This window comes from Alosa pseudoharengus, unplaced genomic scaffold (genome assembly GCF_046254945.1).
Source record: "Alosa pseudoharengus isolate Yale_2024_CS ecotype anadromous, Long Island Sound unplaced genomic scaffold, YU_APseudo_1.1 YU_APseudo_1.1_scf_6, whole genome shotgun sequence".
Classification (NCBI taxonomy): Eukaryota; Metazoa; Chordata; class Actinopteri; order Clupeiformes; family Clupeidae; genus Alosa; species Alosa pseudoharengus.
The window spans coordinates 31,592,945-31,608,739 of NW_027468848.1; the positions used below are offsets into that span (position 1 = coordinate 31,592,945).

General features: G+C 42.8%; 2 protein-coding genes across 2 annotated transcripts; one reads left to right on the forward strand and one right to left on the reverse strand.

The window, feature by feature from the left end:
* Positions 1-251: 251 nt before the first annotated feature.
* On the reverse strand, positions 252-899 carry LOC143106882 (beta-1,3-galactosyltransferase 5-like). The gene has a single exon (XM_076271360.1). It carries the CDS (start codon positions 897-899, stop codon positions 252-254), a length of 648 nt encoding a protein of 215 aa, XP_076127475.1.
* A 4,618-nt stretch (positions 900-5,517) lies between these two features.
* On the forward strand, positions 5,518-11,648 carry ggt6 (gamma-glutamyltransferase 6). Its single transcript, XM_076269512.1, has 4 exons — positions 5,518-5,735; positions 7,095-7,432; positions 7,563-7,676; positions 8,400-11,648. The coding sequence occupies exons 1-4, from the start codon at positions 5,614-5,616 to the stop codon at positions 9,668-9,670; spliced, it is 1,845 nt and encodes a 614-aa protein (XP_076125627.1). The 5' UTR covers positions 5,518-5,613; the 3' UTR covers positions 9,671-11,648.
* The last annotated feature ends 4,147 nt before the right edge of the window (positions 11,649-15,795 follow it).

The window sequence follows — 15,795 nt, forward strand, 5'->3', positions numbered from 1 at the left end:
GAGAGACTGCAGGGCCATGGCACAGAGGCAGAAACAACATCTTACCGTGACACTTCACTAAACAGAAGTGTGTGTGTGTGTGTGTGTGGGGGGGGTTGTTTGTGTGTGTATATGTGGGGGTTTGCCTGTGTGTGGGGGTGTGTGTCTGTCTTTGTGTGTGGGTGTGATTTTGTGTGTGTGTGTGTGTGTGTGTGTGTCTGCCTTAGCAAGAGGGAGCAGACAAGGTAAATTGATGTGGTGGAGGCCCCACTTCATTTCCAGCCAGTGATTTCTTTTGTTTGGTTGCAGGCGGAGCGGGCGTTGAGCATGCTCTGCTGGGCCTCCTTCAGCTGCCCAGCGTCCAGGTGATGGATGACCATGAGGTACCTGTAGTTACACACCCTCCAGTTCACATTCTGCTTCGCAAAGCGCCCGCTGTCCCTCACCGGCACCCCCGCCTCCCGAGCAAGAACGCCCACGTAGGCATCCTCCATGGGCACGGGCGGCACGTCCTTTGCCACGTCCACCAGCTCCCGCACCACATCGAGGGAGAGGACGTAGCCGATCCCGCTGGCATACGGCGGGTACTCCTGCTCCCGAAAGTCCTCTTTAGAAACGTACCATTTGCTGCGTTGGTCCCTGATGACCTGCCTTCTTCCCAGCCGGAACACGGAGCCGACGTAGACCCCGGTCCGGTCCTTATTAAACTCTACCAAGTAGCGAGGGAGGTGGTCCGTATTCACGAAACAGTCGTCGTCTGTTTTCAGGACAAACTGAGAGTCGCAGCTCTCCGCTGCCCACCACAGGCCGTGCATGACCTTCAGGGTGAGGTTACGGTAGCAGTCCACATAATTCCCCAGCAGGATATCTCCATAGTCCTGCTGCTCCTGAGCGATGTGTGGGTAGATGCCCAACTCCATGGGCAGTCCGATGAGGAACACCACTTGCCAGGGGTAGTCCGTGTCCTCTCGCTTCTGTGCCCACGTGCTGCGGATGGCGTCCCTCTGTTCTGAGTGCCAAGGGGCCGACGTGACGAGAATCACCACCAGCAGATCCCTGGGGCACTCGAGTGGCCTCTGATCAGCTCTCTGAAGCTGCTCAAAGCTGATGCCCCTTCCCCTGCGCCTTGAGGGACGCCGATCCGCCGGATGTGTGACCGGATCGCTTCTAGAATCCCAATGCCTTAAAAGCACTGGCCCGTCTTGCGTGATAGAGGCGAGCAACCTCAGAATGACCAGGGATGTTAACGCGCTGGCACAGACAAGTCCACAGAATTGCCAGGACAAGGATGGTAATTTCATGGTGGAATGGCATTGGATGACACATCAGAGTCTTTCCACGTGTCCAAAAACTTGCCCTCGCAGTCTATAATTGAGGTGCTTTTCTCATTCATGATATAAACAATCTTCCTAAGACCATTATCAAAACCCAGATCCAATTAGGCCTCTTCAAACAACTCCACATATGGCCTCCATTCCTTAATCTCTGAGCAAAACAGCCGGCCTGCAACAAAAGTGAATAATAGAGGTTTATTGATAAAGAGCCTGTCACTCTTCTTTTGGGGGAGTGTTACCATTGTACACAGAGAGCAAATGAGGGTAAACAATGAGAATCTGCTACTTAACAGCTTGCTGAACTATTGTGACTGTGTCTCCGAACGCTGTGTGACAACACTTGGTAAAAGAGCTGCGTGCATAAAAATCAAAGCTGAAGCCGAGAGTTGTCGAGAGGGGCAGCTAAAGTTGGGAGAGAATTAGCTGTAGCAATTTTCTCGTCCCTCTGTGATATAATGCAATTTTTCTGATAATGGCTTCGGCATCGGCCAGAAAGTGTTTGGGGGGATTTTGTATTCTGAGGCTGTTATCCGTATTCCGTTTGAATTCAAAAAGTGCCCTGGACACATTGCCCATAACTAAAGAGCAGGTGCTTTTCAAAAGTGACGCAATAACACCAAGGTGCTCTCTTGGTTCTTCCAAATGCCATTATAAATGACCTTTGGGGCAGTGGGGAGCCACTCTCATTTGTGGCACATGATCACTCTCAACACAGCCCTTCTGGAGCTGTGACTGAGAGCTTATTTGATCTCGTTGCTTCAGAGACACAACACCGTTGTTTTCTGAATAGTCTGCCTAAATTAATTTGATGTCTATAATGCCTGAGAATGATGAAACCTTCATGCACGGAGCGTGCATGGGGTAGGCTACAGACACAGGAGTGGAGGCGAGTATCAGAGGTTTAAAAATGGATTGTGGTAGGACATAATAAATCACCAAGCCATCAGGGAGGCTATGCCATCAGTATTCAGTGGGGATCACCAAAGTATTTCCATTGTGTTTTTTTTAGGTCACAGTTATTTTTCAAAATGGACTCTGTTGTCTTAAGATAATATAGGAAATATATATATATATATATACAACATTTCATGCATAATACCTGACTGTAACAAAATACTTTCTAAGCCTGACTGGTAAGCATGTGGATTAGCATTACAAAGGCAGCTTCACCTATGTTTTATCCACAATATCATGCATTATGCATAAGGCTTCTGTAATGCAAACTAAATGTAAACAAGATACTAAACATTTAAAGCTACACAATATACTTTGGGAAAAGCTGGTGATGCAAGAAACACAGATAGGCAGATGTGAGGGAGTATTTGGTGGATTATCAATTGGAATTAACAATTGTTTTCCCACAAGAAATTATGGGAGAAAGTGAGAGAATGATTTGTCCATACATCGATAACATTAGAATATGTTTACAATGAAACACATGAAGAGATTCTTACCAGGGCATGTATCTAAAGCTCAGAGACGGAAATTATGAGAAAAGTAAACACTGAGTCTTTCCATGCATGGATCCTTACTGGCCTAAGCACCTCCCCGATTGTTAAGCAATAGAAAGGGTTGTCCTTTGAAAAAAAGGACTAGTCTGTATGCATGATCAGTGAAAATAAGCTCAAACAACGTTTTAAGTTACAAGCAAAATAAATTATAGGTCTACTCCGTACAAATTGCATTGTCATGAAGGATATATTTAATACATTAATATATGAGCCCTGTTTTTCCATACCCCAGAAAATGTTAAGTTCATGTCACAAATACTTTCACCCTTTCACTGAGGTAATTTTTCCAACATTACAACAGCCTCATTGATTTTAGTGTAACACACTGCGCCAGGGTATCTGTAATGTTTATCAGGGAACCAATGACCTTTGGTTTGTGAGTTGAAGATTCACTAACAGTATCGTTGAAGCATTGCACATAAAAGCTCTACACACTAGAGGCACCTCATAAGCTATTTTTCCTCCTCTTCACTCACCTTATAATAGATCAACTTCATATATTTTACAAGAGGGTGGACTACACGGTGTATCAGCTATAAATTAGCCTTTAATCGCCTGTCCACTCTTAACTGCCTCTTTCTGATAAAGAAAAATAAAAAAACAATGTCTTTCAACTTGCCTTGCAACAACTACCAAGATCAAGCAAGGCTGTTGCCCTATCCTTGTATTTCTGAAAGGAGTGGATATAAATTGCATTATCCTTTATTGGTCATTAAACTACATTACCATACCTTTCTCCAAGAAGTGAATGTCAGCTTTTATCGTTTACATATTTGAATATTTTATTATTGCCTTTGTAGACATTTCATAACCATTCCACCATGAGATATAAAAGCAATTAAACATCAAAACAACATTCTGATGGAATCTTCCTGTGTGCATTCTTAATTTGGCCACTCACTTCCTGTAAATCATTTAGCACATTGAAGTGAATAATAATGCCACTTTGATTTATTCATTAATTGTGGTGGGGCATGGTAAATTAAATGGCTTGAGTGTTTACTTCTCCATTGCAAGTAAAAGTGAGTTGCAATGTCCATGAAATGCATATTCACGCTCTTATAAATTATGAATTTACTTGCTAGATGTGAAACATGCCAGACCGAAATTCCATTTGTCTCTTTTAATGAATACACACAATTACCTTTTTACTAATTGCTTATAAAAGCATGGTGCAAGCAAGAAAAGTGTAGTTGCCTGAGGTCTCAGTTAAGCTGTTTTGAAGTTGTGAGTTTGTTTTGAATGCTTGACACAAAAAAACACAGCACAACTTGACTCTTGTTCTTGCCCTTGTTCACTCCGCCTAACCTTTGCTTGAATACAACCAGGGGAGAAGAGAGGGACGGCTGCTGGTGAGTTTTGTCCCCCCGACACGCTCCATGTATCTGGGGAAAGCTTTCAGGGAGCTTGAGGATGGGATGCCTTCAGCTAATGAGCTCCAAACTCACAGAGACAGTGTGCATCCTGTGGAGGAAAGCTCCCAAACAATTGCTTTCCGATTGACTCAGGCCTCATGGAGGCACTAGCATGAATGTGCTGGGAGATGGTCTTTCTGTGTGCTGAAAATAGTGGTGTGTGTGTCTCCATAGTTATATTCTTTGAGAGATTAGGCTACATAATGTTTTTCACTAGCATCAAGGGAATAAAAGTGAGCAGCATTATTAATGTATATAATTTAAAAGGCTGAATGGAAACACACCACATCTCAAGCATAGTTCAAGGAAAGTGAAGAGCAAAGAGTAGAGGAAGATAATAAGTCTTCTTCAATTTGCAGTTTATAAAATTAAGACATCCTTTCCCCTTATTCACATCCTCTACCTGAGAATAACTTTTTTTTTTCTTTTCAAATAATTTGTAGAGGTTTTTGGACACAACCCATGGAATTTGGCAGTCTGATTATTAAGGGTGATCTCGAGTTGGGAGGCTACAAGCAGTGAGACTCCCAAGAGAGACTGGGAATCGTACAAATCACTGACATTCCGAACTCAAAGATCAAAGTGAATCCTTGTAGGCCTACTGTATAGAAACTTCCTCCGAGCAACAATCCCTGAGAGCTCTGACATTACCTACACTTCAACACACACTCTTCGTACCCCTATCTGCAAATAAAGGACTTGCTCATAGAACAGAGAGAAACAAAGACATACCCAGAGAATGCAAGCTATGGAATGAGCCACTGCCATGTGAGTGACATTTTAGGCTGTCACTATGGATAAGGTGCTCAATCTCAGCCTGCTCCTTCTTCTTCCCCTCAGACACCTTGAAGTGTCTCAGTTCTGGCAGAATCACAGTGGGGACATTATATTCAATTACATTCTGCATGCCTGCAAATCTCCCTGAAAATGTCAAAAAGTAAATAAAGGGCATCTTCCAATTCCGTGGCGCCCTTGAAGAAAGAGATTTGGCGGCAGGGGCTACTTTGAAAGTAATATTGAGGCTTATGCACACTGTAACCTTTGGGTCACACACAGGAGGGTTTTGTCCTACTGGCCTGCAAAATAGCTTACCTCAGGTGTGTGTGAACACGTCTGCAACAAGAGTCGAGGTGTTGGGTGGACAAGATCACATGCCACGCCATTAACAATGGATCCATTTGCAACGTTTTATTAAGAAGGTAGACGTTAAACCTGTTGTTCCCGTTCCTATGCCAGCAACAACAAAGCCTATCTGCCAAAAACCATGCAGGTGAAAAGCAGGAAGTGGTAGAGGTAATAAAATCAAACCTGAGGAAGCACTGGTCACGCGAAAATGTAACATATTATTCGAGTAAACATTTTCAACTTGACAAAATGTTTGACACTGTTCGTTACGAAAAGCTACCAAGTGCTATTACAGAAGAAAATGAATGGGGCAAACAAGAAAGTGACGGAGAGGAGGAGGAAGGGGGCGAGGCAGTAGTCCACCTGCTTTCGTGAGTAGCTCGCGATAATAATTCATTTTCCATATAGTTGGCGCATGAAAAAGTATATTAATATCATGTCATCTAAACGTTTATTTAACGTTGGATCTGATAATTAACGACATCTGAATGTCTACAACTTGAAACCATGAACAAATAGCATCCCCATGAAAAAACTTGTTACTGTCTGGTGAATGAGAGAGGGGGAGGAAGTAAGGAAGGTTTAGAGAAGTGTCAAAGGGAGTATACGTTTCCCTAGGTACAAAGCCTACACACAGCAATTTCATTGTGGTCTACGTTTCACAAATGTAACAACTCTACGTTTCACAAACATGTATCTCAGAAGAGGAACGTGTCAGACGAAATAGCCTCATAAAGACTGGTCTGTGATGTGATGTCATGTGCTGCTGCTGTGGCATTGTCAGCATAAACTATAATCTCGGAACGTTTCTGTTGCCAGCTCAGCTCACTACTGTATATTTTTGCCTTTTACCCAATGACTGAGCACCCAAAGTGTGTGTGTGGGTTGGTGTGCGTGTGCTGTAAAATTCGATAGCATTCGAGTTCATTACAGATGGAAGATTTGCATTCTTATTAAGGCTAGTTGTGGTTCAGCAGTAGGCTAGCAATACCACTATACTAAGTGGATTAGAAATCCTCTCAATAACATGGTTTGCTGCGCTGTGTAACACGCTCTTTCTGGAACTACAGTAGCCGGCAACACGGACTGTTATAATAATAATAATTGGGAGCAGTAGTTTCTCAGCCAAAACCTGCACCTTTTTTTGTAATTGAAAGCATTTTTAAGTACATTGAGCTTTACTTAAACAACAGCTGTAATATGTAGGTAGTAGTTTAAACCATGTTTTACTTTCACTAGTTAAAATATAGGTCAAATTCTTACTATGTGCTATTAATCAAGTTAAATGATGTATTAAGGACTTTTGTGCACTCTCTGTGACTTCAGAATGCTGTAGGGAGTTTACCTTGATTCACAAATTATTATTCCAGGTGCAAGCCCTTGAGAACTGTAACTTGAGATAGCCTTTTTAACCATCAGTGTTAATGGAGTTCCACTGGGCATCAAATTCAGATGTGCTGCACTTCTTTTCTGGTGCCAATACTGTAGGCTACTTCAAGAAGATTCTGTCAGACAAAGAGATAAAGATGGGATCAAAGATAAGAGCCATCTGTTGAAGTATGGCAGAATTTAGTCAGAGTAACAGTCAAAGCGTGAATCACTCAAAGTGCCGCCTTTGTCTTTGAAACCGTGCTCATTCTGTGTCCCTCTGAACTTCATCTGAACTTTCTCACTGCTTCTTCTTTTCCTTCTTCCTTACTTCGTCCTCGATTCTCATCATGTTGTTGCAGAGTGCCTGGCCGTCAGAGGGGAAGCTGTCGGGGAAAGCGAGAGACGTGTCTGCGCATAACAGCCACACTCGTCCTCCTGGCCGTTGTGTTGGGCTTTGTCCTCTGCGAGTGGTCTGGCTGTGGAGCGGAGGAGCAGGAGAGTGGGGAGACCCAGACGACACACGCTGACAAGGGCAGCGAAGGACACAGACACCATCACCACCACCACCACGGAGATGATGATGATGATGACGATGATGATGATGATGATGATGATGACCATGACCATGAAGAACACAGTGACCACCACAGTCACACTGGTTCTCTTTTCCACCATGCTGCCATCATCACCAGCTCTGGTACAACCCATTTTCCTCATTATATCATTGAGTAGCATTGGAACCTGGATGGCAGTACAAAGAAAATTAATGTCTTGGGAGATCTGTCTAAATTAACAGACAAAATGAAACATTTTTTCCTTTTAAACAGCTACTTGTTCTAGGGCCGGGAGGAAACTTCTCCAAGATGGAGGGAACATAGTTGATGCAGGCATTGCAGCCCTCCTTTGTCTGGGAGTAGTCCACCCCCATTCAGCCGGCATAGGTCAGTATGACATCTATCCTGTTCTGGTATGAGCTGTGCTTTCCAAGCAGAAGGGTGGTGATGAATTTAATTTCTGACTCCCACTTTTTATATATATATCCTCTCGGGCTCTGCTCAACAGAGATGTATTTTCGATGTCACCCAAGCTAAGCATTTTGTCCTACACATCTTGGTCTTTGAATATAGGTCAGCATATTTTTCCTATGTAATGCAATGCACTTATGAGTCTAATGGATTCAAATTTCACATGTCAGCTCCATCAACCTCAAGTGAATGGGAGCATTGAGCCATTTGGGAGATTTCCATCTCCTAAGTGGTGAAATGACTCTAATGAGGGTCAAACTGAAACCCATTTTTGACAAACTAATTTGGCCGTTTGAATCTTAGTAATGTAAGACTAAATCTATTTTGTAAAAAAAATGTCTGCACTATACTTTACTTTATATAAATATTTGAAAAGATTAAGCAGGTAAATGCTGCCTTAATGGCTATTGGCTATTATAATCCCAATTGTCTTGCACAAGGTTACTAATAGGCCCTAAAGGGCATTGTATATGCATCATGATTATGGATTATTGCATGAAAATTAAGATGGATGGTTTTAAAAAATGGGTTTTAATAATTACAAGGTTGATATGCTTTAGAGGGAGTACAGGACTGTGACTGGAACAATAACTGCACCTTAGTAATGATTCCCTCTATGGCAATTTCTTTTCTTCTAAGGTGGCACCTTTTCAGCTATTTTTTACAACCATACGACTAAATCTCTGAAGGCAATTCAACCCTCATCCCCAAAGAACAATATAACCACGTATGGCATTCCTGCCATTTTGCCAGGAATCAAATATTTCCATGCCCAGTATGGGAATTTGGAGTGGGCCAGGCTATTTGAGGATGCCATAAGGCTGGGCAGGGATGGATTCCAAATTGACCATATTCTTGCCTCGGCCCTGCTGACTAATGAGAGCCGGATTGTCCAATCAAAGCTGTGCATTCTGTTCTGCGATGAGAGTGGCCGTGTGAAATCTGCGGGCTCGAATGTCACCAACCGAAATCTATCAGAGCTCTTGCGCAGTGTCAGCCTGAATGACTCTCATTTCCCGGAAATGCTGGCCATGAAATTGGCCAGGGACCTCTCCCCGGCAGAAAGGCCAGATTTTGTCCGAGACGTTCTGCGCGTCACAGGAGAAATCAATGGCCCCCTTATCGCCAAGGAAGAAAAATACACCCTCCTCGCCAGCTCTCCTCCTTTCTCAGGGTCTGTCCTATCAGATGCATTAGAGCGAGCCACCAAGCTGATCCACTCTCTGCACAATCGCACAGATCTCAACAGCTCTGTCCCTTCCCTGATCAGTCTGCTCAAGTTAGCTAAGCAGATATATAACACTAGTCAGGCAGAGGAGAATGGGAGTCCAGCAGAGAGGCTTACTTTGAGCGTAGCCAGCTCTCAGATTGGGGTGCTGCAGAGCCAAGGTCATTTTCTGATTATTTCGGCATCACTCAACAGCCCCTGGGGGTCTGGGCGTTACTTGCCGTCTGGCGGCTTCATTCTGAGTGATTTTGTTTCCAAAATGGGCGCTGTTGTCCCACCGTTGAACTTCCCTTTGATTATAAAGATTAAAAACATGGATGATGACAGCGATGATGATGATGATGTACAGATAATTGCTGTTACCGGGGGACTCTCGGCTCTGCTGAATGCTGGTCAGATCTTAAACAGGTTGGACCGTGGCATGTCTTCTCAAGAAGCAGTGCAGGGTCCACTCTTGCATTTTGCCCAGGGAAGCACTGAAGGATCTGTGACTGTGTGTGTGTCCTCCATGTTAAATGGCACAGACACAGTCTCCACCCTGTCGCATGAGGAAGGTGGCGGTGGGCAGCCGACGGACAGATGCACTGATGAGGACTCCACCGCCATGCTGCTGCAGCTGCACGCAGAGCACGTGGGAGCGTACGGAGCCCCCGCAGTCAATACGCACACCGACGGTTTCTAATGGCAAACATTATCAATGCAAATTATCAGACTCACGTGCACACCCACAACAAATACTGGTACACACACATACAGTACTCTCTCTCTCTCACACACATACACACACACACACACATGCGAACACACACAACCTCATGTCAACTAGATGTACCGCGGATCGGTACAAAATATGACCGCCGCCCAGTCCGGCACATTTTTTCGACAAAAATAAGTCACACTTGTCAAATTGTGTTCATTTCCTACTTTGTTCCTGCTTAGCTTCAGTAATTCAGCAAAGTCAGGGGTATCTGCTGGTCTGGCTGCTGGCTAAAAACAAAAGGTGAAAGGCATATGATTCTAACTGTCTCACTGAATTGCATTATGCACAGTCAATTCCCACTGGTATCTGCTAGACAACAAGTACCAAAACATGATTAGTTCATAGATTTCACATGTAAAATACATTTTATATAACCCCACCCCCATCTTGCCTGTTCATAATTCTGAGAAATTGTTGAATTGTATGCATTTGTGCGTGTTTGTGTGTGTGTGTGTGTGTGTGTGTGTGTGTGTGTGTGTGCGTGCGCGTGCGTGCATGTGCTTGTGGGTGTGCCTGTGTGTGTGCATGTGCATGCATGCGTAGCCTACATATATCTACTATGTGTGTATGTGTCATACGCAGGGTGCGATTTGTAGGGGGGGATGGTGAGGATTTCCCCCCCTCTGGTTTTCCTATCCCTACCTCTGCTAAATTATTTTTATCGTCGGGGGGGACAACATTTATCCCTCTCTGCCCCTCATATTGATTAATGCTACTTCATATAAGTAAAGCGCTGCAACGTGAGAACAGTCTAGTAGGCTAGCCTACATAATAATCTGACATCAGAAACGCACCGTCACCGTTAGCACTGATGCTGCTGACACAGTGGCTGCGTGATAACTTAATTTGGCCTTGATCGTGCAGGACATTTCAGAATGTCGAGTGTGTATAATCCATCATAAATGGCTAGTTTCAATGGAAAAGCTAGCTGGACAAATGAAAAAAAAAACGAGAAGGATTCAGTGAAGCATAATAATGTTTTAGAACCTTCAAAATTAGAAAACTGATGCAACTGAGATGGAGGACAACTGCACGTATAGTAGAACGTAGGCCTATTGTCCGAAGGAACTTACATTAAATGAGGAGATATTTGCTGAATGTCACAAAAAGTGTTACAGAAATTGCTTGGCATCGCTTATTCAATGGCTCTCTACCGAAACACCTGTAGTTTGCGGAGGACGAACGAGAAAGCACTCGTTTGATAAATCAGCCAGTAGTAGACAAATAACTTTTAGAAATAATCTGTACTGCAAAAACGAATGTTGGTGGGTATTTAAACTATCTAGCGGGTGTTTTAACAGCTGCAAGAAATACAAGCTTCATGGTCTTTATGTTCTGGTTCGTAAATTATTTTCATAAAACTTCAAGTTGCCCTATAACTTTACTCTCCAAACTGCACTGTAGGCAATTAACTGACAGTATGATAGGCTATTTATTTTCTGTAGGCTACAATAAACACATTTATTTTTTCAACTTTTGCAATATTACGCACTTGGCTACTGAACGCAAATCAGCAGGAGAGAGAATGCACGTAGCCTACGCAGCGTGTAGCGCAATGTGTAGGCTATTTGGTTACCAACTAACACTGTTAGCCAATTCACTAACTTAAGACTTCAGTGCCATCATATACAACGTTTTTTTACACAACAAATATAGAAAGGATGGAGGCAGCAAAAGTAGAGAAGTCATTTCAGATGGGGCAAGAACAAGGTGAATTTGTATGCTTGTCAAAACGTAGTCCTACCCTGCATTAGAGGAGCTGATCATCATACCAAGCACACTCGCTGTTTAAAGTCATACACCACGGTAAACTAAAACTAAAATGTTACAAAGGTGGCAAAAATAATATAGGGTATTATTAGCCATGACATTACTAGGCTATGAATCGTTTGTTCATATTTTTTTTTGGGGGGGGGGGATGGGGGGGGGGGGTTTACAAACTTATTCAAAATCATCCCCCCCTCTGGTTTTTACACAAATCGCACCCTGGTCATACGTATGATTACTGTGAATGTATGTGTGTGTGTGAATATCTGTTTATGCACATGTGTGCATATGGAATTGGTTAACATGACCCCTGGAGGCAAACATATGCAAAATATTGGTCATCCTAGGCCCTACGGTTCTCAAGATATTCACAGAAAACTCTGTTGGTGTACGGTCACTAAATGTACACATAAATTAATTTATTGTATGGCCCCCCATGAACGAAACTTGAAACATGAAACTTGGCATGCATTCAGAGAGTGTCATAATGATCCTACACTTTCAATTTCGTGCAGTTTTGACCATGTCAGCCAGAGATATTGTGATTACAACACCTAATTTTTTGCTTTTTAATTTTTAACTAGGTGGTGCTATACATGAATTGAGTGGTAATGGGATGGGTTGACTTGGCCCCTTAAGACCAACATACAAAAAAAAAGGTGGTCCTCCTAGGCCCTACGGTTCTTGAGATATTCACAGAAAACTGTATCCAGCCACCTATAGTACAGGCCAGTTGGTGTACAGTAACATAAATTAATTTATTGTATGGCCGCCCATGAACGGAATTCCACGAAACTTGGCGTGCCTTCAGAGGGTGTCATAATGATCCTACACTTCCAATTTTGTGCCGTTTTGACCATGTTAGGTCACAGATACCTGTGATTACATCACCTCATTTTTACTCTTTTGTTTTTAACTAGGTGGTGCTATACATGAAATGAGTGGTTATGGAATGGGTTGACATGGCCCCTTAAGATCAACATACAAAAAAAAGGTGGTCTTCCTAAACCCTACGGTTCTCGAGATATTCACAGAAAACTGTGTCTGCCCTACCCTCCTTTCGGGGGGTTCAGTCCAGGGGGGGGGGGGGGGGCTACAGATCAAAACGAAAAATGATGGTTCCATGCTATCCATATGGAGCTACATGCCCACCAAGTTTCGTGCACCCCGGTCTTTCAGTGTCCCGGGAATCCTTGACAGAAATTTGGCCATGCGAAAAATAAAAATAAATAAATAAATAAATCTGACTAAACCTATATGAGCGCCGCTTCGCTGCGCGGCAGTCATAATAATAATCACAGCGTTCTACATCTCAGCCTTTACTCAAACTGATTGTTAACCTGTGCACTTGTATAGGCACAAAGCTCCAATCACATAATATGCACTAAACAAAATGAAATGCACTGTGATTTCCTTAGATACTGTGAGTGGACTTTGCATTTTTTTTGTGTAATAATATGCTTTGAAAGTTGAGGGTGTGAAAGCTGTTACCATTTCTTTTTTGTGTATATGTGTGGTTCATTGTTTTCCCATCCTCCTCATGTTGGATATTATGTAGATATGGATGAATGTTACTGCCATGTTTGCACTTATTCTCCTTACAAACTCTGTTGCTGAATCATCAGTTTGCCACCAACAGTTTATGTTTTCTTTCTTTCGGACCATATTTTTCTCTTTTTGATTTACCTTGATCTTGAGCCTTGTGGGAGAATATTTCTTTGCCTCTCTCTCTTTCTCTCAGAGAGAGAGAGAGAGACCGCCCGCCAGCCCGCTTCTTGGCCTTCGCCTCCCCATTGATTTTTATTGTCTGTTTTGATATTCTGCGTCATCTGTGCTTTTCACACTCAAGCTCACTTGCACTCATTTCTCAGTTTCAGATTTGATATTCCATTACCCCTTCACTGCATTAAGGACAGTGTCTCCTTCTGTTGCATAGCCCTGGTTGAAAGAAGTCATTTTGAAGCATTACCATGGGATGCAGTCGAACCATGGGATGCAGTCATTTTTGTTTTGTTTAAAGGGTTAAAAAGCATTTGTTAGCAAATAAAAGGCATTTAGAGTGCCAAAGAAGCTTTTATTAACTTGGAATGTTAGCAGAAATAGTCCTTGGAATATATTGTATGATGTTTCAGTTTTTAGGTACTCTGTGTGATCTGTGAGTTGTTTTTAAATCTAGATCCTGGTAGTAATACTACTGTTCTATTAATGGTTACATAGGGTTTGTTGTATAGGAGTGGCTTTTATTGTTGGTGAATTTTTTTTTAAATGTACGTGTACGTAGCAGCTGAGCATTTCTTCCAAGGCGAAACAGTATCAAAGGAGCTGTGTGCTGGTCTGTTGTCATGCATGTTCCCCAAAGCGCATCCTGGAGCATGTGGTCAGGATGTAAGCCATCCAAGACACCGTGTTATCCTCCTGCTGCTGTGTACCCACCGTGCGAGTACCCACGATCCCCTGCTGCTCCCATCAGCCCCACAGCAGCAGCTCCCTGCACAGATGGGCGCCGGATGCATATTCAAACCTGTCTTTCAATTAGAGACATTTTGCGCCTGTCCTCCTCCTTTGAGGCGTTGGCCGAGCCCATGCCAGCCTGGTCACCCGCTGGGACGCCTGGCCTGGACGGCTGCCACCGCCAGGAGAAACAGGGCACGCGCCAGGAGAGCCATGGGCGGCTCCAGGAAGCACAGGAAGGCACCGATACAAACCAAAAGCTACCGCCAAAGGCAACACGTACTAACAGCTAATAATAACATGCTCGTTGGGTTATGTTATCCTGGTTCTCTGAGTAAAGAGACCATCTCTCCACTCAATTACCATTCCATATGTACGAGGACTGGAGAGATGGTCTCGAGACGATAGAGAACTGCTAATTACCTCAGTGGAAATGAGGAAGTTAATGCTGATGCTGAGGAGGTCTGGATAAGGATTGTTTGTGTCTTCTTTTGCCACGTAAACATCTGATTTTGTTGTCTTGATACTGTATATACAGACCCTGGGCCCTAATTTAAATGCTGAAAAGTGCAAAGTGTAACTAAAGTTTGCTTAATAACTATCCAATATCTATTTTGCAAATATAATAAGATGAGAAAAATCCCAAGCACAGACATCGTTGGGTCAAATAAAAGTGGTCTCACGCCACATGATGTTAGTTCATGCATAAGGACTTTGCTCATAGACTAATTGCACTTTGCCCATCATTTACATTAGGACCCCCTGTGTTCCCTGGAATGGATGGTATTTTTGTTAAACCATTGACAAAATGTATGATTTATCATTTGAATAATGATTAGTCCCTAGATTATCCATTCACAATGACGTCATGGCCTATAATACTGTATGACAAGCATGGCTCACTAACTGAATAGGAGGTGTATGCACTAATTTATGTTCATATAAACCAATCAATATGCACTGAATAGAATAGTATTTAGTAATATAAATAATAGTATTTAATAATAAAACTTTCTTGACTTTCTGGTAAATGGAGAACTACCTGAGCATACAATGCATCTATCTAGTCAACTTACTAATGCACAACTGAACAAAATCTTGATAGAGAGATAGATAGATAGATAGATAGATAGATAGATAGATACTTTATTGATCCCCAGGGGAAATTCAAGAATTGATTGATTACTCCATAAATAAATATGCCAATTTTTTTGGTTTCTTGATTTTCTGTGTAGCCACATTTGTTTGTAATGTGGTGTACATTGTAATAGACATCATAAAATAAATAAACAAGACAAAAAACAGACTTATTTTCAATTCTTTATTGAAGAAGAATATCAGTGGGTCTTTTGCTCAGGTACAAAAAAATCCGGTCGAAAGGGGATAAGTGATAGTTGTTTTTTATGCTTGGTTGCCACAAAGCACTGAGATATCACAGGCTTATGTTAGGAGCCTACAAGCTTCCAGAAAAATTACTTTATTCAAGTTTGTATGAATGAGTGCATGGGGTAATTGTGTGCACTTATGTACAGTGTGTGTGAGTATGTGCTTGAGAGGGTGTATTTGGCTGTAACAGTTGTCCCAAGAGCACAATTGAACACACTCTGCGTGCCCTGTGTCTGCCTATGATTGCGGATCAAAGGGAGAGAGCAGCTCTTCGGCACCCGTCATCGAGTGGATGTGACATGAAATGCATGTATGGGATAACACGCTACGGCGGTGTGGCGCTAAATCTCATTCCTCTGCTGTGTCGCAGCACGACTCCCAGCCATTTCTACCCCGCTCAGAAGCCACTCAAGGCTCCCTTCTCCATGTAGGCTACATCCCCG